At 41.5% G+C, this 25,925-nt stretch overlaps 1 protein-coding gene across 2 annotated transcripts in view; it reads left to right on the top strand.

Moving 5' to 3' along the window:
* The window catches only part of tbcd (tubulin folding cofactor D), a 151,652-nt gene that overhangs the window by 86,525 nt on the left and 39,202 nt on the right, over positions 1–25,925 (top strand). For both annotated transcript variants that reach the window (XM_042342494.1, XM_042342495.1), the window contains exons 16-29: positions 1,861–1,890; positions 3,565–3,650; positions 4,271–4,351; positions 6,500–6,573; positions 7,563–7,680; positions 8,989–9,049; positions 11,188–11,210; positions 12,081–12,112; positions 15,652–15,714; positions 15,959–16,035; positions 18,485–18,572; positions 21,162–21,280; positions 22,425–22,516; positions 23,880–24,020. In XM_042342494.1, the coding sequence (XP_042198428.1) occupies positions 1,861–1,890; positions 3,565–3,650; positions 4,271–4,351; positions 6,500–6,573; positions 7,563–7,680; positions 8,989–9,049; positions 11,188–11,210; positions 12,081–12,112; positions 15,652–15,714; positions 15,959–16,035; positions 18,485–18,572; positions 21,162–21,280; positions 22,425–22,516; positions 23,880–24,020 (1,085 nt within the window). The remainder of the gene's footprint in view (positions 1–1,860; positions 1,891–3,564; positions 3,651–4,270; positions 4,352–6,499; positions 6,574–7,562; positions 7,681–8,988; positions 9,050–11,187; positions 11,211–12,080; positions 12,113–15,651; positions 15,715–15,958; positions 16,036–18,484; positions 18,573–21,161; positions 21,281–22,424; positions 22,517–23,879; positions 24,021–25,925) is intronic.

Below are 25,925 nucleotides of genomic sequence, written 5' to 3'. Positions count from 1 at the left end.
TTCCATTCCAATAATCTAACCCTGGAATTTCCATGTGTAGGTGGGATGGATACATGGAAATCTCAGCTTGGTTTGGATACTCCTAAGCATGATGATAGGTTTCTGCACGTGTCAGAGACCTGGCTGACCCACTACCCACTCCAAAAAAAAAAAAAAAAAAAAAAAATTTGTATTCTCAGCAAAATTCCACCTTGGTCAAAATTTACTCTTAATCTACAGCTTTTTAGAGAATCCAAAGTCGCAAATGCAGCCTTCATTGTGAAACCAGATTTCTGTAAGCTCTTTTAAGAAATACAGAAAACTGACTCCAAAACTGAGACTGATTTCAACAATTTGCCAAATTGTGACGGTCTAAAATGATCCTAAGGAAAAAACTAAAATTTCTCCCAATATGAACTTGAATCCTGATATGAGGCTTAAAACCACAAACTGTTGACCTAGAGGCAAGAGTGCCACCGACTGCAACATACTGATTACAGTTGTAAAATAGAGAACCCAGAATGAATTCATGTCCTCCAGTTTTCTTTAATATAACATAAGTAGAATTGCTTCCTTTGGTCGATTGAATAAAAATTCTGTTGAGAGCAAGTTTTATTAACCTCAGCTTTAGTCGGGTTTATCCTGTTGATCCGCTGTTACTTGGTACAGTTTCAACTCCACCTTCAGTGAAACTCGTCTTTTTTTTAATCCAGTCCTTTTTTGTTGAGTTATGATGGTTGCTATAGATGATATTTCAATAAGCATGAGTCACGGCTCAGGTTTGTACCTGGGCCTGTTTGGAATGATGATATACTTAAACACCTATAAATCTGGGTCTAAATACATTTATGACTTGTACAAGATACATTAGGGCTTACTGAAAAAGAATTAGTTGACAGATATAAGAACATAAAAACTAAGAAATACTAGATGAAAAAAGACCAAGGTCCATCTATTTCACCTTCCACTTTCCTGGCAGTCGTATACACATACGTCCCGAAGTATCTATGTACTATATCCCATAATGTTAGTTCTTAAAAGAAAATTATATATATTATTTCTAGTCTTTCCATCGCTGTAGGGATTCCTGTATTTCACATAGTATTATTTCAAACACAGAAAAGGAAATGAAATAAAACAAAGTCTTTAATAATAATAATAATAATAATCCTTGCATTTGATATAGCGCTTTTCACGTCGGGAGGACGTCCCAAAGCGCTTCACAGAACACACTGTAAAGTGAATTGACTGTATATTTGTGGACGAACGCGGCAGCCAATTGCGCACAGCAATGTCCCACAAACAGTCGTAGATTGAAAATGACCAATTTTTTTTTTTATTATTGTTTTTTTTTTGTTTTGGAGGGATTATTATTAGGTTCTGTGTGGAGTAAGGAAACTTGCCCAAGGTTTCGCCCTCTGCCTGGAATTGAACTCAGGTCTCTCACTTGCAAAACGAGTGCTCTAACCACTGAGCTACAGGACTCCACTTTGGGATTTCAGTCTGATATTGTTTCTCTTTCCCAATCTACACAGAGATTCTCCATAGAGATATCTATTGTCACATTAGAGACGTCCCAGCGGACTTGATCTCTCCCATTCCTCCACTCAAATTCCCCCTAACTTAACAGAGGTGATCAGGTGGGAGGCCACATGATGGGAAAGGGACAGAAAGGCGCATTCAAAGTTTGGTTCTGAGGAACATTTGAGCAGCAGAGTGACCATCCTTGGATCTGAGGAAATGATTTGTTTTCAGCTTTCCGAGACTCTACCCCGCATGAAGGGCGCTTTATAAATGCAAGTTCTTGTTGGCTGTGGTATGTGACAGTATGCACCTGAAACTAATACTTATTTATTTTTCATCCATGAACTGTCTCTTCAGGCTGCTTTCCAAGAGAACGTTGGACGGCAGGTACTGTAACCATGTTTATTATTCTTTATTACTATTGTGTGAAAATCTGCATACAGTATAGTAGTTTGAAGTACTTACTGTATGCAGCTCATTAATTAGACAATACCACCTGCCAGTTTCAGTTTGTTCTGTGCTGATCATAGAAAATGGGATTAGAATCAGCTGTTACAGTTTGGGGTTTCCAATAGGGTCACAATATTTCAACAAACTTGCAGTTTTATTCACATAAAGGAATGTTTCAAAGTACTTAGCAAAGGACACTTCTAGGTGACAAAATACAGTCAAAGAGACAGGAGGTTTTTTAAGCCAAAAAAAATGCGATCGAGATTTTGGCTCACGGGGATTGAGAACGTGTCCACACCTCCAAGATTCAGTGATGAGTCAGGCAATCAACATTGCTTTATTTTACTTCAAAGTTTGTTGAGCCACAGAGAATAATGAAACTTTGAGAATGAAGCATATCCAGCATTTGACTGGGAAATTGCTCAGGTTATACTTAACTTGACATTTTGAAACTGAAGTTCTATGTAACTAAGTTCTTGCCTAAAAAATAAGAGGAAGAAAGAGAAAAAAATGAAACGTTAACTATACCTGCTTTAGTAGAGGTCAGCCTAGATACAAGGTGACCCTGATGGAATGTGTCCTGGTTGAGCAAAGGGTTGCTTGGAACACATGGCTACTGTGGACCCACGCAGTACCAAAATATGGTACACCTGGCTTTTGGCGCTAACTAGCTGGCTTCCTGCACTTGTCTTATTTACTTTGTAAAAACTATTTATGGACTCTGCTTCAACCACTGTTGTTGGTGTGTTGGTAAGTTACTTCATGTCCTAACTCTCTCTCAAAGCCTGCTTTCCTCCTTTGTCATAATATTGCCAGCTTCCATCCCTCCCTCACCTCCAATGTCGGTGACACCCATATAGATCTGGAGGTAAGCTGTCATTACCTCCAGACCTGATTTCCCCACTGCAAGAAGACTCGGGATATCCAGGAGCAGAGAATAAAATCATGTTTTCTTTTGTTATGTTAAACTTTTGCACGTCAATAAACAGAATTGTTGGCATATAGAAGATACCACAGAACTAAGCTATTTGTCTTATGGTGTTTTTCTCCAGTCAAACCTCACTCTCACATACCTTTTGCCCCGATAAATATTCCATGCGGCTTGGAGCTAAACACCTACTTGCCAGTGTCTCTGCTCGAAAGTATGGCAGTACATAAGTAGGTTGAACAATAGTTTGTTATGATTCTGATCTGCATGAATATGCAGGAGAGGTACTTATGGAAGAGCGTAGTGTTGAGAGACGGCATTTCACATGTTCGTGAGATGGAAAAAAATAACGCCAGATGTTTACCTTTTAAAGGAAGGAAGGATTAAATCTTTTTGTGGTTAAGAATTTGCCACGTCGGAGAGAGTATTCTTCCCTGCACTGGGCTCCTTTGAAACGGAGTGGCTCTTATTCATTCTTTAAGAGATTGATTTACACTTCCTAAATAACTTTAAGATCTAGGGTCAGCACACAGCACACAAGGCAATTCCTCTTAATGTGCCTGTGCTGGCTCTATAAGCTCTGTGCTCTCTAAGGTCTGTGTTCTCTGTTCCTCTTTGTAGAGGATGTCTTTTATTAATCTGACAATTTTATCTTAACGGAACTAATGCCCTTTCTTCTTTAGGGCACATTTCCTCATGGGATCGATATACTCACTGCAGCAGATTACTTTGCAGTTGGGAATCGTACCCACTGCTATCTGAAGATCAGGTAACTTTTGAACTGTGAACCAACCCACGTGATTATTACATGATCTGTCTGCCAGTGGCACTTGCCATTGAATGGTTAGAGACCTACAGAGACCTTCTTTATATGTACTATCCAAACTCCTTTTAAACAAACATTCTTCACAAGGTGCCTTTCACATTGAATAATGTGCACAATTTAGGGTTAAGATGCATTTATGTCTTGGTCCGACCCACTGACTGGAATTCTACTCCAATATTAATCCATGAAATTTAATTACAGCCAAACAGCATTGCTGGTAAATTCTGAGAGTTAGATGGAAATCAGCAGATGATGAGAGTTCCTGAAATCTGGATACCTACATATCGCAAATTACCCCCTTCTCATGTCTCCGCCTTGCCCCCTCCTTAGTCTCTTTCAAGTCCCGCCTCAAAACCCTCCTCTTCGACCATGCCATTGGTCACCCCCCCTTCCCCTCCCTTCTCCCCCCTGACCCCAGCTCGGGTCTGAAATGCTGAGCGCCTTGGGACGGCCTCCCAACGTGAAAGACGCTATACAAATGTAATCGTGGTGTTGTCTTCCTCAGCAATTCAGATTATACATAAATCGCAATAAAATGACTTTTTATTCTTTCAAATCCTCAGTGTCTACATTGTTGGTTTCCCCGAGTACACTCAACCGCTGATAGACCACCTGATAAGCAAGAAGTTTAACCATTGGGATTGGTAAGAAATTTAACTTGTATTTAGTAGGTGTGCACTGAAGCTTTTATATAACTTTATATTCAGAATAATGAGCAACTAGGGTAGATTTTAAGATGAACGTGGTATTTTCAAGTTGGTTTAACACTTGTGGGTCAATTAACCTGGAATGAAGGAGATGTATTTATTGTTAAATCACCCCCCCACCCCGGACCATTAATTACTTCATGCGATGTGTAATTAATGCACATTAATTTCTGACAACGAAAAGATCATTGCCATTAACGCTGAAAAGCTTGTGAATTTACACCATCATAGAATGCTTAGAGCAGAGGAAGAGGTCATTCGGCCTGTGCTGGTTCCAGTTCCTCACTGGATCTATCTGCTCCACCCGTTTTGGAGGAGAAGCTAAACCCAGTTGCTGTCCATTTGTTCTTCGGGTGGATGTTAAAGAACAATTGGAACGACTTAAAAGAGAAGGGAGTTTTCTAATTAGAGTTAGTATTCTAGCCATCAATTGTCTTGATTAATTAGTCATTTATATTAGGCTGATTGTGGGATCTTACTTTGCACAAATTAGCCATGTGATTGCCTACATAACATCACTGCATTTGAGTAATTAAAGCGCTTTGAGATGTTTCAAAATTCTTCCTCCTCTCCCCTGCTCTGCCTGTCCCTCTCTAAAAAGTGCTGTTTTAATTGCAAGAAGCTAAAAGCGATGCTGAGACCCACAATCCTTGAATGCAATAGATTGTCAAATGTCAGCTGCCATCCCTGCATTTCCTTTGTGGTACAGTCTAGGGATCATTTCAGGGAGTGCACACAGTAGGTGGCCGTCTGCAAAGCAGGTGGTTAAATTGGCTTTTTGCCTCCACTGTTGTAAAACTTGGCACAACTTGTTACTGAGAATTATTTCAACCCCATTACTCATTTTAGCAATAACCAGCCTACAGTGACAAATGTTGTATATCTTGCCCTACGACAGATGCAAACAGTCGGGTTTAATTTGCTGTGTTAACAGTTTTTTCTATGCTTTCTGATGATACAGAGATTTAATGTATTCAGAGGTGGTTTCATTCAGGTGTGGCTTTTGTTAGCATAATGTGTAATTGGTAAGTGTTGGTGTATCCTAGATCAGGATTTACTCTCACCAGCCATTTCCCTAAAACAACAGCACTGTAAACCTAAAACAATCCACTTACATAGCATTATTGTCTTAGGCTTGTAATCCATTATTTTGATGTTATGTTGTTAGAATGATCTCATCTTCATTTGCTTGCCTACAAAATGAGTTCATGGTGTTTTACAGTAAATCCTGTGAGGTGCTTTGAGACGCCACCCAACAAGAAAGATGCTATATCAAATGCAATATTATTATTATCTGTAAACTTTCAAACCCTCAGTAATGTAAATTAAAGCCTCTTTTACAGCAGGGTCATCAAAGGCGAATGAAAGGCTGGAGGAGTATTTTCTTTTTGAGAGAATTTTCTTCATAAGACCATCTATCCTGGGTCTCTGATATCTTCCTGAGCTGTGTGCGTGGGATCAACCTTGAGTTTTCTGTCCTGGGGAAAGGGGAAAAAATCTGTGCTGATTAGGAAGGAAATTTTCATTAAGGAGAAGTTTTCCTCAATGTAGGCACCAATTCTATCTTTTAAGAACAAAAGACATATAGGAACAAGAGAAGGCCATGCGGCCTATCAACATCAACAACAACTTGAGTATGCTCATCTACTCCCTCCTACTGCTTCCCCATTTAAAGTGTATTTTCATCACCATTATTTAATTTAATGTGAGCTACTTCACATTTTTTCTCTGATAAGATGCATCTGCCATAAATTGCCCATTCGCTTAGTCTGTGAATGATCTTTTACAGTATCTTTTCCTCTCCTCACCCCTCTCTGCTCCCACCCGCAAGTGCTCTAATCACTTAGCTACAGGACTCCATTCAGTGGAGAGTCTCTGTTCAGAGGCTCTGGAACTGGAATCCTTGTTTTGGGGAGAGAGGAGGCATTGATCACGACCCGGATTTTGGGTTGTACCATGATTTACGATCTAAATCAACAGGGAGGTGCAAGTGAAATCTACACCGTTGAAATTAACTTATGATGTATCTGGGAATGATGATTCGACAGGTGCTCTAAAGGATGCATTGCTGTTTTACTTTGACAGTGCTATTCGGGAACTCACAGCCAAGAGCCTGCACAACCTGACCCAACATGCCCCAGAATACATGGCAAACACTGGTGAGTGACAAAGTAAGGTGCAGCTGTATTCTTTGTTCATGTACTAATTTGAATGGTAATGCTAATAGCACAAGTGCAACTTTTAAAATCTTCGTTTTTACCATCAAATGCCTCAACCCTACCTCTGTGATCTCCTTTGACCCTACTTCTCCAGCCACTTTGCTTTGCTCCACAAGCTCCGCTTGCTTTAGGCCTCCCATTCGCTCTGCCCACCATCAGCAGGTGAGCTTTAGGAACCCTTTGGAACTATTCTGAAATCTATGTGGAGTAGCTCAGTGGTTAGAGCACTCGCTTTGCAAGTGAGAGACCTGAGTTCAATTCCAGGCAGGTCAAACCTTGGGCAAGTTTCCTTACTCCACACAGAGCCTAATAATAATCCCTCCAAAAAAACAAAACAATAATAAATTGGTCATTTTCAATCCATGACTGTTTGTGGGACACTGCTGTGCGCAATTGGCTGCCGCATTTGCCCACAAATATACAGTCAATTCACTTTACAGTCTATTCTGTGAAGCGCTTTGGGACGTCTAGAAGACGTGAAAAGCGCTATATCAAATGCAAGGATTAATTATTATTATTCTCCTCACCCTCTCACTTTCTGCTTTCAAAACTAAAGACCTACCTCTTTATGCATTTCACCCAATGCTCCCAACCACTCCATCTCCCTCCCAGCTCGGGCTCCCATTCAGTCGTAGAGAGCTTTGAGTCGTACTTGAAAGTGCTATTTAGTGTAAATTGTTGTTTTTGAAACCTGATCCATATAATTTATGCATCTGTGATCTTGTAGAATCAGATCGGTTTCATTCTCAGAACAACAGTGAGAATTGAACAGTTCAATTTGCAATGTGGGTCTGCACCGAAACACCTGTTATGAAGTGTTGCGAATTGACTTCTTTATAATCATTGCAAATCACTGATCAACATTTCAGTCTAATCGTTTTGTGTGAAGGTTGGTGTAACCAGTGCTCAATTTGGTGTGTTTCTTCCAGCTTTGCCTCAATTGCTAGTCTTAGCAACGGGCATGGATTTGAACACACGACATGGTGCAATCTTGGCATGTGCAGAAATAATTTTTGCTCTGTACAAACTCTCTGTAGAGAACAACAGGTATGAGGCTGGTATTTCATTGCTTTAAATATTATCCCATTATTATTTAATAAAATAACTTACGACCTGACAAAATTAAAAATTCTCTCATAGTGGCTAATAGTTGTTCAGTGTATGGTCCCGATTAAAGCAAGTAAGGCTGTACTTTTGTTCACTGCTTCAGTTGAGAGTGTGCTCTGGGTTATAAGATTATGGACCGGGCCAGTTGAAAATTGTGGAAATATTTGCCAAATATTCGGGGAATATTGCGGGGAAATTTAACAAATTTTGTGGAAAATTACATTGGGTGGGGTGGGGTGTTGACACATTTTTGCAGAAATTGCGGGGATTTGATTGGTGCTATTGAGAGATATATTTTACTTCCAACCTACATTTTTCACTTTATTGATGAAAACTAAAAATGATGAAATGACTCATTCAGATTGTTGCAAAAAAAATTATTAATGCTTTCTTTAACAAAAACCGTAGTGGGTGGGGAGAGGGGTGGGCGGTGAGAGAAACACCAGCCCAAAGGGTTTCCAAGCCCCATATCGGGACTTGAACTCTTACTGTAGGCTAACATTACAATGCACTACCTACTGTGCATTAAGTTGTCAGAGGTTTTGTCCCCTTCGCTCAGCTCTACCATTAGCTGCCGTGCTTTCAGCCAGTACCCCCCGACCTTATGGAACTCTGTCCTAATCCCTCCGCCTAACCCCATCCTTAACTGCCTTCACATCACACTTTGACCGAGCTACCTCTACCTCCCTCCCTGACTCGGCTTCAAGCTCCAACATTAAGCACTCTGAGTCACTGCTCTGTTGTTGTCTTAATTGATGCAACATTGAACTGAGGAGTTGCTGCCTATTCAAGTGGATGTCAATATCCTATAGCATTATTGAAAAAGGTCAAATGTTGTAGTTTTAGGTGCTATAAAATCAAGTTTGTTTTCCTTGTTTTAAACTGAAGTTACTAAATGGATTATCTCTCAATAAACTTATTCAAATGAAACTTCCACCCTCGAGCAGTTTGGGGCGTATGCGTACAGGTGCTATCCGCAGCATTAAAGCTACGTAGATCAGATAGTTGTTGTCGATCAGAATTTACAGCTTTGTAACCCGCAGAGTTAGCCGATCTCATCTGGGGCAGAGCTTCCTGACTCAGCAAGGAAGAGTCATGGAGTCACGCAACTGATCTTTATCCTGGGAAGGTGGTTGCTTATGGGTATTGGGTGTGGACAAGATCTTGTCTTCTCGAGGGTTCAAAAATAACTTGCAATTTCATAGAAGCTGTTCTTTTCTGTGCATGAAAGTTTGAATGTTTTGGCAGGTCAGTGACTGAATACCTTACTGAGAATATTCTGGAAAATCTCAAGAACATTCACCGAAAGGTATGATTCAAGTGGTACAACTGAAATCCTAATTTGAGGTTTTGCATTTATTCAGAGGTCTAATTTTTTATGACTAATTATCCATCTTAGTGTGCTGTTGTGGAATGCTTTATACCATTAGTTACAAAATACCATGCAATATAATTTGCATTTATTCACGAAGCCTTGCATGATGGGAGAACATTCCAAAACACTTAGCACTGGGGGCTTGACACCTGAGAGAATAGAAATATGTGACACAAATGATTACTCCCAACCTAATCTTGTACCTAATGTGTAAGAAATTGTTTTCCCGGAAATCAGATTCTTGTTATGATTGTTATGATCATACACCCAGTACAACCAGTCGCCAAACTCAGAACTGGGTTTGTCCTGTCAATAATTAATTCCTTTACAAAGTACATGCCGAAGGCTCTGATGTATTATCTGATTTTTCAACTTTTTCTTGCTGAGTTGAATCTCTTGATTTTGAGGGCGGGTTCTCTGTTACTTTGTCATCATATCTTACTCTCTGCCACTGGAAATGAAACATAACTTGAATTGTTCCTTCAATTCAAGATCTGGACACTTCCTTGTTATAACTCTGTACACTATGTTGAGTATTCTCGTTCCTAGAACATTTTCATTCTTTTAACATCAGTTTCTAAAACGTTCATTCCATCAACTCGATTTTAAGCATTTACCAAACAAAGGTCTCTGTGTTGGGTATCAGTATGTGATAAAATAGCTGGCATTGTTGTTAAGTCCTACACACTAACTGCTCTCCATGTTATCCTTTTGTCACAAATGCTTCCTAACAAACAATATGGCTTTCTGTTGGCCTTCAGCCACTCTGCCCCCACCCTCTGTAACTCTATCCCGCAGTCCCTCCGCCTCGCCCCCTCCCTTGCCTCCAAGAACCGTTTCTTGACCTCCTCTTTGACTGTGTCATCGGTCAACTCCTTCTCTCCCTCTGCCCCCATCTTTCCCGGTCCCGACCCCAATCTGAGGTCCGAAACACTGATTGTCCAGCACCTTGGGACATCATCCTGAAGTGAAAGGCGTAATACAAATGTAATTTTGTTGTTGTTAATTTAACATTGTTCAATTGATGCATTGTTTAGTTCGGAGCATTTTAAAAGAAATCTTTCTTCAAAAAGAAAATTCACTTTACAATGTATTCTGCGAAGCACTTTGAGACGTCCTGAAGACGTGATAGGCTCGATATCAAATGCAAGGTTTATTATATTAGTCAGCACAGAAAAAGATAAGTCAACGTATCGGTTCTGTGCCATTTCTACCAGCATTATTAAGTCACCCAATTTTTATTAATCCCACTTTTCGTTTCTTTTCTCCATATCCCTCAGTATTTCTACTGCCCAAATTCTTATGCAGTTCTCCTTTGAGTATTTCTATTGATCTCATGTCAATCAATAACTGCTTGTCACAGTGAATTGCAAACCCAAACAACCTCCTTGAGTGAAGGAATTTCTTCTAACCTCACTCTGCATCTTTTTGGCTACCAATCTTCTCCTTGTTTATTATCATCTTAGTAATAATTAACTGTTGCTTTAAACTCTGCTCGTTATTGCTCTGAGATAATAATAATAATCCATGCATTTGATACAGCACATTATCATATCTTTGACACTTCTGAGAATATACTGTAAAGTGAACTGATTATATTTTGTGGGTGAAACGCGCCAGCCAATTAAGCACAGCAGGGTCCCACAAACTGCCGTGGATTGAAGTGACCAATTCATCATTTTTTTTAAAGGAATTATTACCCCCGGAGCAGCGATCCACCAATTGACTAACAACCGGGTTCCTACTTACTGCTAGGTAAACAGAGGCGTGTGGAGTAAGGAAACTTGCCCAACATTTCACCCAGCCGGGAATCAAACCCAGGTCTCTCGCTTGCGAGGCGAGTGCTCTAACCACTGAGCTACAGGTCTCCACAAGGAGATGGGTGCAATATCATGATCTAAAAGCAAGATTGCATTGTTGATCTTGATTGTTTCAGCTAGAATGCTATTTTTTTGCAGACCATCAAAATTGCTAACAGTTTGACAACCAAAACTGTGAGACTTTATTACTGTGAGTTTTGTGGAGCATTTAGATAGCCTTAATATGTGCTTGACATTTATTATTTCTTTCAGCTTTTTGATTGTAAACTATACAGGTAAGAATTATTTTGATTTCCTTGACGTACATTCAGATCCCCATGACAGTTAGTGCACTTGTATGCTGTAAATCAAACAAATTACTGTAATCTAGTGTAGATCACTGGGGAGGCACCCAATGTTTTAACATCCTCCCAATGTGAAAGGTACTTTACAAATGTAATTTTGTTATTTTTGTGTTGAGGCTGTTGTTGTGTACAATGTTTGGCATTCTATCTTTGCCAGACAGTGATATCAATGGCAAGCTTTGCGGTTTAGCTGGTTAGACTCCAACAGTTACCCCAACGCACACTCTCGGGTCCACAAGCCTTGGCTCTTGCCAACCTGTGCCTAATACTTTCCGGAATTAGATAAGCAGGATGCATTCCTCCAGGGAGAGTGTGCACATTCTATTCTGACGATGTATCTCTGGAATTTACATGTGTAGGTGGGATGCATGGAATTCTCAGTTTGGTTTGGATACCTTTAAGCATTGTGATGGGTTTCCGCATGTGTCAGACACCCGGCCGACCAAATAAAACAACCTTTAACACACGTCGATGCAACTGAGAGGGTTCAGAGAAGAAGAGCGTAGATGATTCTGGGTTTCAGAGCTCACATCATGGGGCGAGATTAGAAAGTTGACGTCCTATGCTTCAGTTATCGGAAAGAGTTCCAATGTGTGCAAATATTAAGGGATTCTGAGATCCGTTTATTTCTTGTCTCTTGGTAAAGCAAAGATTCTAACCAGTGCATGTGAAGCTAGTGATAACAGCACTGCTTCAATTCAGTTTTATTTGGATCCCGTCAGAAACGTCTGTCTTGACTTCACATATCACCTCTTTCGATTCTTCATTCAGTTATTCCTAATACTTACTTCTGTTCCATAGGGGACTGGGTGGAGCATTAATGAGACCAGCAGGTATGTTAAGAAATGTGTCATCTGAATGTATAGTTTTTGCTGTAAGATAATGCACTTGAAAGCAGATTATTGTGTAAAACAGAAGTTGCTATTTAATCTTGTAGGTTTTAATCTTGTAGGTTTCATACAACATGTGAAACTGAGGAACTAAACCTCAAGGAGCTTATAATAATAATCCTTGCATTTGATATAGCGCCTTATCACGTCTCAAAGTGCTTCACAGAAGCTACTGCAAAGTGAATTGACTATATTTTGTGGGCCAAATGCGGCAGCCAATTGCACACAGCAGTGTCCCACAAACAGTCGTTGATTTAGTGACCAAATTATTATTTTATTTTTTTGAAGGGATTATTACCCCCAGAAGTGCGATCTGCCAACCAACTAACAACCAGGTTCCTAAGTAAACAGAGGCATGTGGAGTAAGGAAACATGCCCAACGTTTCTCCCTGCCCGGGAATCAAACCCAGATTCTCTTACTTGCGAGGTTAGTGCTCTAACCACTGAGCTACAGGTCTCTGCATGGCAGCATATGGGAAGTAATTTATTCCTGAATGGTGAGCAGAGTTCTTTTGGAACTGCACAAATTTAATGACGACTGTCCACTCCTGTGTGTTATTGTCTGATAGCCAGGCTACTTACATATCCTTGATGTCACCTTTCAACCTTGAATTTGTGGGTGGCGAGGCTAGCCATATGAATGAAATCTGAAATTGAAGTTCAATCATGTACAGCAGCTAAAATGCGGTGGTCGGGGACCATAAATTCCCAATCAACTCCAATAAGGCACTATATCAAATGCAAGGATTATTATTATTATTAACTCTGTGCGATTGTTGTTCTGCATTCACTGTGCATATGCGCACAGCTTCCTGTGTGCCAGCCCTCTGCCCGTGCTAAAAAAAAGGCTAACTTGTGGGCCATCAGATTGGCAGGTGACCTGCACCCTAAAAAATGTCCCAATTCTAGTTCATTAGGTTGCTGCCATCGTTGCTGCATAATGTCGCCTTCATTGAGTCGCCTTCTTGAACCTCACAGTCTAGTCTCACACATCACAAGTAGGCAATTAACTGACGTATCAAACTCATTGAACTTGCATCCCCATCTGAGTTACTGCTTCCAGGAGAGAAAATCTGGGAGTGGGGAGGAGAGACTTTCAACATGCCATAGTGCTACTTTATCCACGACTGTTTATGGATCACTGTATGCAATTGGCTGCTGCATATCGCCCATAAATTGCACTGTCACTCCCAATTTATGATATATAAGTGGAGTGGAGTCCTGTAGCTCAGTGACTAGAGCACTCGCCTCGCAAGCTAGAGACCCGAGTTTGATTCCCGGTAGGGCGAAATGTTGGTCAAGTTTCCTTACTCCACACGCCTCCGTTTACTTAGCAGTAAGTAAGAACCCGGTTGATAGGCGATTGACAGATCATTTTTCTGGGGGTAATATTTCCTTTTAAAAAAAATTAGCCACTCAATCCACCACTGTTTGTGGGACACTGCTGTGTGCAATTGGCTGCCGCATTTCGCCCACAAAACATACAGTCAATTCACTTTCCAGTAGATTCTATGAAGCTCTTTGAGACATCTTGAAGATGTGATCAGGCGCTATATCAAATGCAAGGATTATTCTGTGAAGCACTTTTAAGACATCTCAATGACGTGATAAGAACATAAGAACATAAGAATTAGGAGCAGGAGTAGGGCATTCAGCCCCTCGAGCCTGCCCCGCCATTCGATAAGATCATGGCTGATCTTCTGACCTAACTCTAATTACCTGCCCTATCCCCATATCCCCTAATCCCTCTTTTTTAAAAATCTATCAATCTCAGCCTTGAAGATGTTCAAGGACTGAGCATCTACAGCCTTCTGGGGGAGTGAATTCCATAAATTCACTATCCTCTGAGTGAAGAAATGTTTCCTCAACTCTGTTCTAAAAGGCTGACCCTTAGTTTTAAAACTGTTACCCCTGGTTATAGATTCTCCTATCAGGGGAAACAGACCCTCAGTGTCTACTTTATCAGCTCTTTAAGAATCTTATATGTTTCAATAAGGTCTCCCCTAAGGTGCTATATCAAATGCAAGGGTGATTATTATTCATTTGTCAGTGTTCATTTATCTGAGTTCATTTTCAAATGTTGGAATAAAGGCCTCGACGAATGTTTTCAATCTGACTATAAACGAAAGATTCTGATTGATATCCTTCCTCTGTCTGTTGCGGATCCATGTGCCTTATCCCAGTTCCTTAGGATGACCTCATCAGCTTTCTCTGTGGTTAAGTCCATTAAAGAGACTGCCACCGCAGAAGATTTGCGGGCTCAGTATTTAGGAACTAGTAATTATTTCAAGACCGTGTAATAGCTTTTGGGTTAGCAGCAAATTTGATATTGGTGAGATAAACGCAGTTGCTTAATATAAACCTGTAGCAGAACCCTTGTATTCACATGACCTTGTTTTTGATATAAAAAATAAAAGAGCAATTTTATTTTTACTGTGGGACCAGCCACACAAAGCCATTGAATCTATTCCACTATTTTATTGGATCAGGTCAATAAAGTGGATCAGTACACGTTTTACAGTAGAGAGCTGATTAGACACATTATTTTGAGCACAGCCTATTGTGGATAAAGGAACAGTGGGGATAATTAGTTGTCACATAAAATACTAATTGGCTGAAGCGTTAATCAAAATTTCTTGCACCTGGAGTATTACCAGTCACCATTGTACCACGTTGTGCCAGTGCTCTTTCTCCTTCTTTTCTCTCGCTCCGAGTCTCTCTTTCTGAGTCTCTTTCTCTCTCTGACTTTATCTCTCTGTTTCTGACATTATCCCTCAATAATCTTTTTTTCCTAAATTTATGGATATCACCCTTTTAAACATTTGATTAGTTATATGAAAGATAAAAGCTTGAAGAAGTATGGGTAGAGTGGGGCAGTGGGATTGAATGAACAGCTTGCTCTGAGAACCGGTGCAGACTCGACAGGCCATTCTGTGCTCTAAATTTTAGAATTCTATTCTTCTATTTAATCGATCTTTCTGCAACCTTTTGAGGCTGTGCAATGTAGATGAATTGTAATGGACTTTTCCTGTCCTTTATGGTGCTTAAGTAAAGTAAATGGTGCTTCCAAATTTTATTTTCATTGAGGAATTTTGTTTGCAAAATATAAATTGGCTACTAATGCACAGTCAGAAACAACCTCCTAATTGTTAATTTTTTTATTGTATATTTTAAAATGTGATTTCTTAGATTGTGTTTTTAAAAACATAGTCTACAGTATATTCTGTGAAGCGCTTTGAGACGTCTCGAGGACATGATAAGGCGTTATATCAAATGCAAGGATTATTAATATTATTAAACCAAATGCACTGAAAATGCAGTTCTAAAGAGTAAATAACAACAAGTTGCATTTATATAGCATCCTTCACACGGGGCAGAGACTCAGAGCGCTTGAAACGGTTACTGCGGTAATAGTATAGAATAGAGCAGCTTGTTGTTAACTGGAGAAATGTTTTACGTTTCTCTTGCCTTTTTCGTTTCAGTCTGTTCTTTGATAGAAAAACTCTCATTGTCAAAATTGCCTTTCAAGAATGATCCAATAATTAGTAAGTTGCTTTCTTTTTACATTTGCTTTTAAAGATTCTTGTTTCCAAGAAATCTAAAAGGAGTCGATATATATTTTCATCCTCTTCCTATGCTTAATTGATGTGCTTAATTTTCACTTTGCAAAATGACTTTAGATATTAGGTCTTTAGAGGGGTTTGTTAGAGCCATAAGGTGCTTTACGAATAGATTTTTTTATCTCTAATCAAGAGACGTTCTCACTAAAAAAAATGTCCCTTTGCTCAGGTGAATGGCAGTGGCTTATTGATGACAGTCTGAAAAGTATGCACCTCTTTACAAGCACTCCAAAGCAGAAAATCAAGGTAATATAGTTACTACAAATTATCTCCTTACAGAAGACGCTAATGAAACATGAAGTTATAGAGCAGTGCTTTTAATCATTTGAACAGTACAAGCAAATTTGTAGAGAGAGATTAAATTTTTACCTAAACGGATTTCCCCACAATGGAAGCAAATGTCTCATTCCTGCCTGTCAAAATTCCCCTCGGACAGTGATCTCTTTGACAGGTACTGAGAAACTCCTTTGGATGTCAGACAATCTTTACCCAATATTCATGCTTTCAGCAGGATACAATACAAAATACAAAGTTACATTTGTATAGCACCTTTCATGTCGGGAGGGAGTGCCAAAGCGCTGGATCATTCAGTAGCGAGCATGAACAGAGCAGTGACTTGTTTCCTCACCAGGGACACCCAGATTAGTTGTGGAATCAACAACAACAACATGATTGCATTTATAGAGTGCCTTTCACGTCGGGAGGACATCCCAAGGCGCTGGACAGTTGGGTCAGGACCCGAGCAGTGGGGAAATGGTCAAGGTGAGGGGAGGGAAGGGAGGGAGCGAGGAGGGGGTAGAGAGTCGAGAGGGGAGCTGAAGGCACGGTTGAAGAGAAAGGTCTTGAGACCGGCCTTGAAGGAGGAAAGGGAGGAGGCAAGACGAAGGCACTGGGGGATGGATTTCCAGAGCCTCGGGGCTGAGAGGCTGAAGGCCCGGCCACCGATGTTGGGGCGGGGGATGTGGAGCAGACCGGAGCCAGAGGAACGGAGGGTACGGTCAGGTAAGTAGGGGGATAGTAGGTCGGAGAGATAGGAGGGAGCGAGGCCGTGAATGACCTTGTAGGTGAGGATGAGGATCTTGAATTCGATCCTCTGGGGGACGGGGAGCCAGTGGAGGCGAGCGAGGGTGAGGGCGAGGGTGGGAGTGATGTGGGCCCGAAGCCTGGTGCGGGACAGTACACGAGAGTTCTGAATGACCTGCAGCTTGTGGAGGGAGGTCCCGGGAAGGCCGGCGAGGAGAGAGTTCCCATAGTCCAGCCTTGAGGTGATAAAGGCGTGGACCAGAGTTTCAGCCGCGTGAGGGGTGAGGTAGTGCCGTAGTCTGGTGATGTTTCGGAGTTGGTGGAAGGCGATACCAGTTGTGGTGCGGATGTGGGGAAGAAAGGACAGCTCAGGGTCGAACAGAACCCCTAGGTTCCTGATGGCTTTGAGAGGTGGAGAGTGCAGCCTTGGATGCTGATGGTGTCAGCGCCTGAGGTGCGGAGGCACTGACGGAGCCAATCAGGAGAGCCTCAGTTTTGCGCACGTTGAGCTGAAGAAAGTTGTCTCCTGTCCAGGACTCGATGTCGGACAGACAGCTGTCAGGACATCGGGGGTCGTGGAGTTGAGGGTAGAGGAGGAAAGGTAGAGTTGGGTGTCATCCGCATACATGTGGAAGTTAACCCCATGTCTGCGGATGGTGTCACCACAGGGGGAGCATATAGAGGGTGAAGAGGAGGGGACCGAGGACAGAGCCCTGAGGGACACCACACGAGACAGTGCGGGGGCCGGAGGAAAAGCCGTTTGCAGAGACAAAATGAAGACGGTGGGAGAGGTACGACCTAAACCACTCAAGGACAGGGCCTTGAAGGTTGAGGTGGGAGGACAAGCGGTGGAAGAGGATAGAGTGGAATCAGCTGAGGTTGGCAAGCCAAGCATGAACCAGGGCTTAAATCCGAAGTCTTTGTGATTTATACGGTTACAGTGCATTTACCAGCAGCAATTGGCAGAACCCGATGTTAATAATTTACAGGATTTTATTTTAAAAGAAAGCTGTTTAAAAGATTTCAAAGAAGGGCTCTATCTGATCCATGTCCCCCAACCTGCCCACCCCAGATGTCTTCAGCCTTTCTGCACCCACCCTTTGGAACTCCATCCCTTAGTATCCTCACCTCACCCCCTCCCTTGCCGGCTTCAAGGCCCGTCTCAAGATCTGCTCTTTGACTGCGCTTTCGATCACCCTCCTACCCCTACCCACCCCGCACTTCCTGACCCCCAACCTCCAGCTTGTGTGCAAATCCTTGACTGTCCAGCGCCTTGGGATATCCTCCGGACGTGAAAAGCGCGATACAAATATAATTTGTATCATAAAATAAAATCGGCCATTTCAAACTTAAGGGTATAAATAACTCGAACTACACTGAGCACTGACCACTGTAGCTTAGCAGCTAGAGCACTCGTCTCGCAAGCAAGAGGACTGGGTTCGATGTTTTGTATTTTGTTTTAAGCCAATTTTAGAAGCTTGTATGATACAGTTGATATTTCTGCCAGTATAAGAATTAATTCACCTTTGTAAGGTTGGCTGAATCTGAAATTAATTTGATTCAATCTTGTGACTGGGTCCCGCTCCTCTTTGCTATCATTCTGCTTGTTGCTTTTGTTGCGAAACAGAGCTTGCTTGCCAAAAAAAATCACCTGCAAACCTTCTGTTGTTAGTTTCAGGAGGCTGTTATTGCAGCCTTGGCCGCCTTGTGCAATGAGTTTTACCAGACCCCAGAAGGAACAGCAGAACCGGAGAAGCAAAGTAAGAAACTGCCTCATTTTTGATCCTCCATTCAATTGAAAATCATTTTTTTTAATGAGTTTGCCTGGGTGGCCACTTTCCTTTGTGGAAAACACGCGACAACAATAGATGTAATGATAATAATAATGCTTGCATTTGCTTTAGTTTGATTTGTCGCTTTTCACTCTGGAAGTATTTATGGCCAAGTGCAATGACTTGATATTTTGTTGGCAAAAACGAGGGACAAGTTGTGCACCGTCATGTCCCACAAACAGCCATGAAGTGATCAACCAATTTTTATTTGGGGGAATTGTTGGCCAGGGCACATCAATGTTTCACTGCTTGCTCCTGCACCCACAGAGCTCTACTCAGTCCCCAGCGAGTGCAGACAATATAGAGCATGGTTACAGCATCCACTGCTAGAAGTAATCGTTAGCTGTAGGAAAGAAAGCTCTTGCATTTTTTTTGCAGCTTGTCACATTGAAATGTCTGAAAGTACATCACAGGTAATTACTGTAGTGACTTTTTGTAGGCTTTTTTTTCGGTTATCTGGGTGTCTGATACACGTGGAAACCCATTACCGTGCTTATTCAAACCAAACTGAGAATTCCATGCATCCCACCATGCATGGAAATTCTAGAGATAAAAGTAGCATTTACAAGGTTCCACAAAAAGCCATGAGGTGAATGAAAATTAGTCCTGAAGTTTCTTGGTTAGGAAACCAGGAAAAGCTCTTTCTCTTTTCAAATAGTGTCATGGGACCTTCAGCATCCACTTGGAAATAGGCTGCCACCACCTTGATTTGTCATCTCCTGTATGGACTCTGTTGAGTCCTGTAGCTCGCAAGCGAGAGGACCTGAATTCAATTCCTGGGCAAGGCGAAACCTTAGGCAAGCCCTTAGTCCACATGCCTCTGTTTAGCTAGCAGTAAGTAGAAACAGGTTAGTCGATTGGAGGATGACTTTCTGGGGGGTAATAATCCCTTTTAAAAAAAAGAAAAATGTTTGTAGGACACTGCCATATGCAATTGACTGCAGCATTTTGCCCACAGAATATACAGTCAATTAACTTTACAGTATACCCTGTGAAGAGCTTTGAGACGTCTCAACGCTATGCTAAGGTGCTGTATCAAATACAAGGATTATTATTATCTCATCTAAAAGAATGGAGCAATGCATCACTTTCCTTATATTGCACTAGGGTGTTTGCCTGGAGCTTAGTCTCAACAACGGAATTTGAACCCAGCCATTCACAGACAATGAATTAAAAATTAAACGTGCAACAAGCCACCTTGGGCAAGTGTGGAATAAATACATTTCAGTTGTACTTGTACAAGTATGCTGCACAATGGATTTCTTTGTTTCCATATAAAAAGATTCTATTCTACAGAGCAGCTCTTGGCCACATCAGAATGTAAATAAGTGAATGTAAATAAGTTAATGCTGCTGTGAACCACCTTGCAGAAGCCACCTGGCATGTTTTGGGTGGGCAAATGAAAAGATTACATCACATGAACACAGAAAGAGTAATATTCGTGCGATACCCACAAAATTCACCCACAAACTATAGTCAGACTATCCTTGTAGTCAGACTATACAAACTATACTTCACTTTACAGTATATTGTGAAGCGATTTGAGACATCTCGAAGACGTGATAAGGCGCAATATCAAACTCAAGGATTGTTATTATTATTTATTAACCCAGTGGGTGCCAAATTTGCCAATGACAATGTGGTTGGAGAATATTAAAGTCGGAGGTTGTTTGGTATTTATACATTTTCACAGGATAAACAATGACATTTAGTGCAGGTTCTCAATAGCATACCAGGGTTCAGTGGATTTTTTAGAATCCTGGAAATTGCAGCACAGGTAAGAAGACGGGAACAGAAGAAGACCATTCAGCCTCAGGAGCCTGTTCTTCCACTTTATTAGACCTTAGCAGATCTTTTGATCCCGAAGTTTCACCTTTTCACCATACGCCTTAAAAGTTCTTCTACCCAATCTGTATTTTTTTTAAGCATCCCCATTATTTTCATAAGAAGAAAAGAATTTGCTGGTGAAAGAAGACCACAGTCCATCCAGTTCGCCATCCATGATCCTGGCAGTCGCTTGCACGTGTCAGACCCCAAACTGTATCCTGATATTATTTCCTAACATAAATTTGTTTTCACCTCTACAGCTTTCTGGGGCAGAGCGTTCCACAACTTCACAACCCTCTTTGTGAAGAAAAGCTTCAGACCTTGATTCACACTATCTTGGGTTTTATTTTAAGGCTGTGAGATTCGGCCCATCGACCCTGTGCTGGGTGTTAACTTCTCCAGTTAAACCAGCCACTCTAATCCCCAAAAGATTCAGAAATTACAGTATTGAAAGGAAGCTTTGTGCAGAAAAGCAGACAAAAGATAGCTATTTCTCTGATAGTGGGGGTGCCTCTTCATCTGTCCACTTTATTCCTAATGATTTTATGCTGTAATGGATATTGAAACCGCGTGCTGCCCTTTGGGGATGTGGGAGATTATAACATAATCACAGAAGCCAGTTGTGATTTACATGTAAAGTGAGCGGTTTTCTAAGTTTGTCGCTTCTGTTCAATTTCATATTTTCCTTAGCTCTCCAACTGAACAAGTACATTTCAGAGCTGGGGACGTCGGAGGAGATGACTCGTTGTGGCTTCTCCTTAGCTCTGGGTGCCCTCCCTAAGTTTATGCTGGATGGGATGCTTCACCAGGTCAGTGCCCAAACCTCTGCAACATTTGTAACTACAAATCTGGCATAATAAACCTCGCGTTATATTGGTTATTAGGTTGTTGAGACTTCTCACACAGAATATATTGTAAAGTGAATTGACTGTTTTGTGGGCGTATGTTTTGTGAACGAAATGCAGCAGCAATTACGCACAGCAGTGTCCCACAAACAGACATGGATTGAGTGACCAAACCTTGGAGGGATTATTACACCAGAAGGGATCCAACAATCCTAGGTTCCTGCTTACCGCTCGGTAAACAGGTGTGTGGAGTAAGGAAACTTTCCTAAGGTTTGTCCAACCTGGCAATCGAATCCGAGTCCTCTCGCTTGCGAGGCAAGCGCGCTAACTACTACACTATGCCCCAAATTAGTAAGAGAAATCCTAAGAAGCATGTTTAGTCTCTGAAAGGAATACTGCCATCCTCTGAACGCTAATGTTCTCTTACCTTCTGGCTTTCTGTTTGAAGCGCTCTGGGACGCTACCCTGTGTCAGGGGCATTATACAAATGCAAGTTATTATTGTTTCTGTTCCTCTCTTGATTAAGTTGCCACAAGTGGTCCCTCGACACTAAAAGCTGGTTGGAGCTTTGAAAAAGGTTGACACGAAAGAGTAAGACTTTATATATTTAAAAAAACCTATCACCAACTGTTAAAAAGTTAGATACCCACAAGAGGTGTGTAGATATGAATTCAGGTTCAATAGCATCATGCAATATCTAATTGAATATAACATTGAATTAACATCTATTATGCTTTGTACCATTAAAGTTAGAACTGAAGTAGATAATACATAGGTCAGGTTGTGCTTTTGTTCGTTGGATACCTTAATTGGTTAATTTCTCTTATTTGGTCACTAAATCCATGGCTGTTTGTGGGGCGCTGCTGTGCGCAATTGGCTGCTGCGTTTCACCTACAAAAATATACAATCAATTCATTTTACAGTATATTCTGTGAAACGCTTTGAGATGTCTCGAAGACTTGATAAGGTGCTACATTTATCAAACACAATAATTATTATATATTATATATATTATTACCAGAGTGAGTGTGGCTATGCAGGGGAAGTGACCTCCTTTGATTTCTATCTGACTATTTGTTGTAATTCTCTCTTTTTTTCCATCTCGTAGGTTTTAGAAGGATTGCAGAAAGTCACGTGGATCACAGTGAAAGACGCTACCTGCGCTGACGCCAGAAGAGATGCACTGAAGGCTATTGCTCAGTACGGTCTCACAGGATTTACTCCAAATTCACTGTGTTCAGTTAGTTTGTAAATTGGTCGCTACGTGAGCATGTGGACGCATGCACGCAAGTGACTTTCGGTAGGGAGGGAAAATCAAAGTATTGGAAATCATTTAATACTTCTACAAAACTGTCCTAGATGCCAGGAAGCCCACTTTAAAATAGTGTGGTAAACGCCATGGGAAAAACTATCCTCAAAGTATATTCTTCGACATTTTTGTTGTTTGTTTGATAGATTCCGAACAGTTGCAGTGCTTACTTGTGTTGTGTGACCCAGGCCACTTTGAGTCATTTCGGGTGATCAATGCATTTGTTTTGAGAACAAAAACTCGCAGAGTGTTTCACTTTCCATTCCTAACCTAAAGAAGCGGTTCTACTTTGGTGGGAGTTGCAGGGATCTTTCATGAGCTGAGTTGTCCATTGCTGCTGCATTGTAGTGGGGGAGTTCAAGGTCCTGAACTCCAGGGCCTTGTCTCGTGCTCACCTCAAAGCAAGATTAGTGCAGGGTATCTCTGCCCCAGTTTCTGGGTTTTGCTGTATTTGTTGCACTGCGTTATGTCAAGGCTGAGAACTCGTCTTGTAAGCGAGAGGACTCATGTTTGATTTCCGGGCGGGTTGAAACCTCAGTTTTCTTACTCCACACACATGCCTCTGTTTACCAAGCAGTAAGAAGGAACCCGGTTATTAGTCGATTGGCAGATTGCTTTCCGCAGGTGGTAATCTCTTCAAAAATAAATAACTAAATAAATGCAAACAGATAGACAGAGAAAATAATAATTTGGTCACGATCCACAACTGTTTGTGGGACACTACTGTGCGTAAATGGCTGCACTGTTTTGCCCACAATATATACAGTCAATTCATTTTATTATTTTGTTTATTATACACAGTATATTCCTGTGAAGCGCTTTGAGACATCTCAACGACGTGATAAGACGCTATATCAAATGTATGGATTATTATAAGGTTCAGCCACATGATCAGAAAGTAAACCGTATGGGAACTCGACTGTCAAACTCACGTACAGGAATGGGTGCAAATGAATTGCTCAAAAATAGTCCTTAAGTTTTCTGAGAAATTTATTTTTAACATTTTAATAATGAGTTGCCAGTTCTTTAAAAATATTTAAAAAAAAAAAAAAAATTTCCTTCACTTTATTTTCAGCATCAGGAATCACGGTTTGGTGCAATGCCCAGAACAAAGAGAGGGTGGGGGAGGAAGAATATACTGCCACAATAGTAGTGTTGCTTCGTGCCCAAGCAAATTGCATCTGGTTAAATTGAACTTGCAATTTAAAAGGGATTATTTTCTGATAATTCTCTCCCCTAAATGTTTCAATCCAGAGTTTGCAAAACAGTGGGAGTGGAGATTAATGGATCACATGATCGGGTCATCTGCCAAAGTAATATCTCCCAGATATACAGCACCCTCTTAGACTGCATGAATGACTATACTACAGACTGCCGAGGAGATGTTGGAGCATGGTAAGTACAAAATGTGGGAAAATTATTGATATCTGTCCATGTAGTGCCTTAACTCTTAATGTTTGTTTCATGCCTGTTTGGGGGACATTGCTGTGTACAATTGTGCTGCCACGTTTGCCTACAAATACACAGTCACTCCATTTCACAGTAAATACTGTGAAGTGTTTTGAGACGTCCTTCCTACGTGATAAGGCGCTATATCAGATGTAAGGAATATTAAATAATTGTTGCACCCGCAAAATATGCAGTCAATTCACTTTACAGTCTGAGACATCATGAAGACGTGGTAAGGTGCTATATCAAATCAAGCATTAATATTATAAATAAGTTTTTCACCGAAGGTATCCTCCTTGGGGTGGGAGGGAAGAGAGGGAATCAGGTCACTACGGGGCTTAGTTTGTTCCAGAATGACGTGGCTGGCAATGGAATGTTGGAATCGAGTCGATCGTTTGTGGCGGTCTCAGTATTCTGCTCCATAAACCAGACGGGCAATACTTTCCCATTTAGGTTAGCGGGGTGCCAGCCCACCAGGGAGAAAGTATGCATTCCGTTCCAGACAAATGAAAACTTTCCGTGCACAGGTGGCATGCGTGTGTGGCACTCTGACTGGTTTGAAAATTCTTAAACATGTGCTTGACTTCTGGCTGTCCGACAGAAAATTCTTCTGAAAGCAATCTGGTTTTCCTTCTCTTTCTACTGGGGTATAGTACAACTTGGCACTATCCAAGTCCTCAACCAAGATAATCATTATTTAATTGTGATCCATTACAGTGCATGTTGGCCAAATATAACTACAGCTGAGCCCGATCCTATCCTGATCCGACATAGAAACACAATCCTGTTTGTGGAGGAGGTAGAGGCGGTCTGCGGTGTTTGGGGGTCTGTGCAGGATTGGGGGACTACGAGATTGGAGGTGTGTGGGGGAAGATCTCCAGAGGAGATGAGATCAGTGACGGTCTAGGAGATGACGGCTTGGTGTTTAGTTGTGACGTCATAGTTCAGAGGGAGGTAGGAGGAGTTGTCAGACAGTTGGCGTTCAGCCTCCGCAAAGTAGAGGTAATTTTGCCACACAACAACAGTCGCTCCCATGTCAGCGGGTTTAACAATAATGTCAGGGCTGGACCTGAGAGAACGGAATGCAGCAAGTTCAGAGAGAGAAAGATTTGAGTGAGTGAAGAGATAAAAGAAACCAACATGGCCAATGTCATGCCGGCAGTTCTCAATGGACGGATCAAGGGAGAGTAAGGAGGTCAGAGGGAGGGGTCCAGGTGGAACGGGACTTCTGAAGACAGGAGAAAACGGGGAAACCTGCTGGGCAAAAAGGCGAAGGAGGCGGAAGAAGAGCTCAGCGTTATGTCTAGCTCGAAATTCATTGGTTGGGGTGGGAGGGGGGGGCTGAGCCCTTTGCTGAGGATGGATCGTTCAGGATCAGAGAGGAAGATGAGAAGGGATAGCGAAAATATGACAAGGGGTGAGATTGGAGGGAGGGCGGGTCAGAAGAAGGTGAAGCGGTGGAAGGATCAGGAGCTTGTGGTCCTTGCCATCTAAAAGAAAGAAAACAATTTTTTTGTTAAAGTGTCGAATGAGGCGAAGGATGAAATGGAACTGAGGCCTCGGACCACTCTGAAATAGAGTTGGCGCTGCTGAAGAGAAAGGTCGAGAACATGCACGTGTCGTCCGTTGCATGGTGAAGAGGGTAGACCTCATGAGGCAGAGAGAGCAGTAGTTAGAGTGACACTGAATTTCACGGAGGTATCTGTGATCGTGGGTGGATCCGAGCAGGAAGGGTGGAATTTAAGCTGGAATCCAATCCATATGGAATAAGTTGGAGCCTGAGATAGTTGCTGTGAAAGTGAGTTTTAATGAACACATTATCAAACACAAGAAGTGAAAAGCAAAGAAAGT

Source organism: Callorhinchus milii, unplaced genomic scaffold (assembly GCF_018977255.1).
Source record: "Callorhinchus milii isolate IMCB2004 unplaced genomic scaffold, IMCB_Cmil_1.0 Scaffold20, whole genome shotgun sequence".
Taxonomy (NCBI): domain Eukaryota; kingdom Metazoa; phylum Chordata; class Chondrichthyes; order Chimaeriformes; family Callorhinchidae; genus Callorhinchus; species Callorhinchus milii.
Note: the sequence above shows the minus strand (reverse complement) of the source record. Positions and strands in the feature narration are given on the sequence as shown.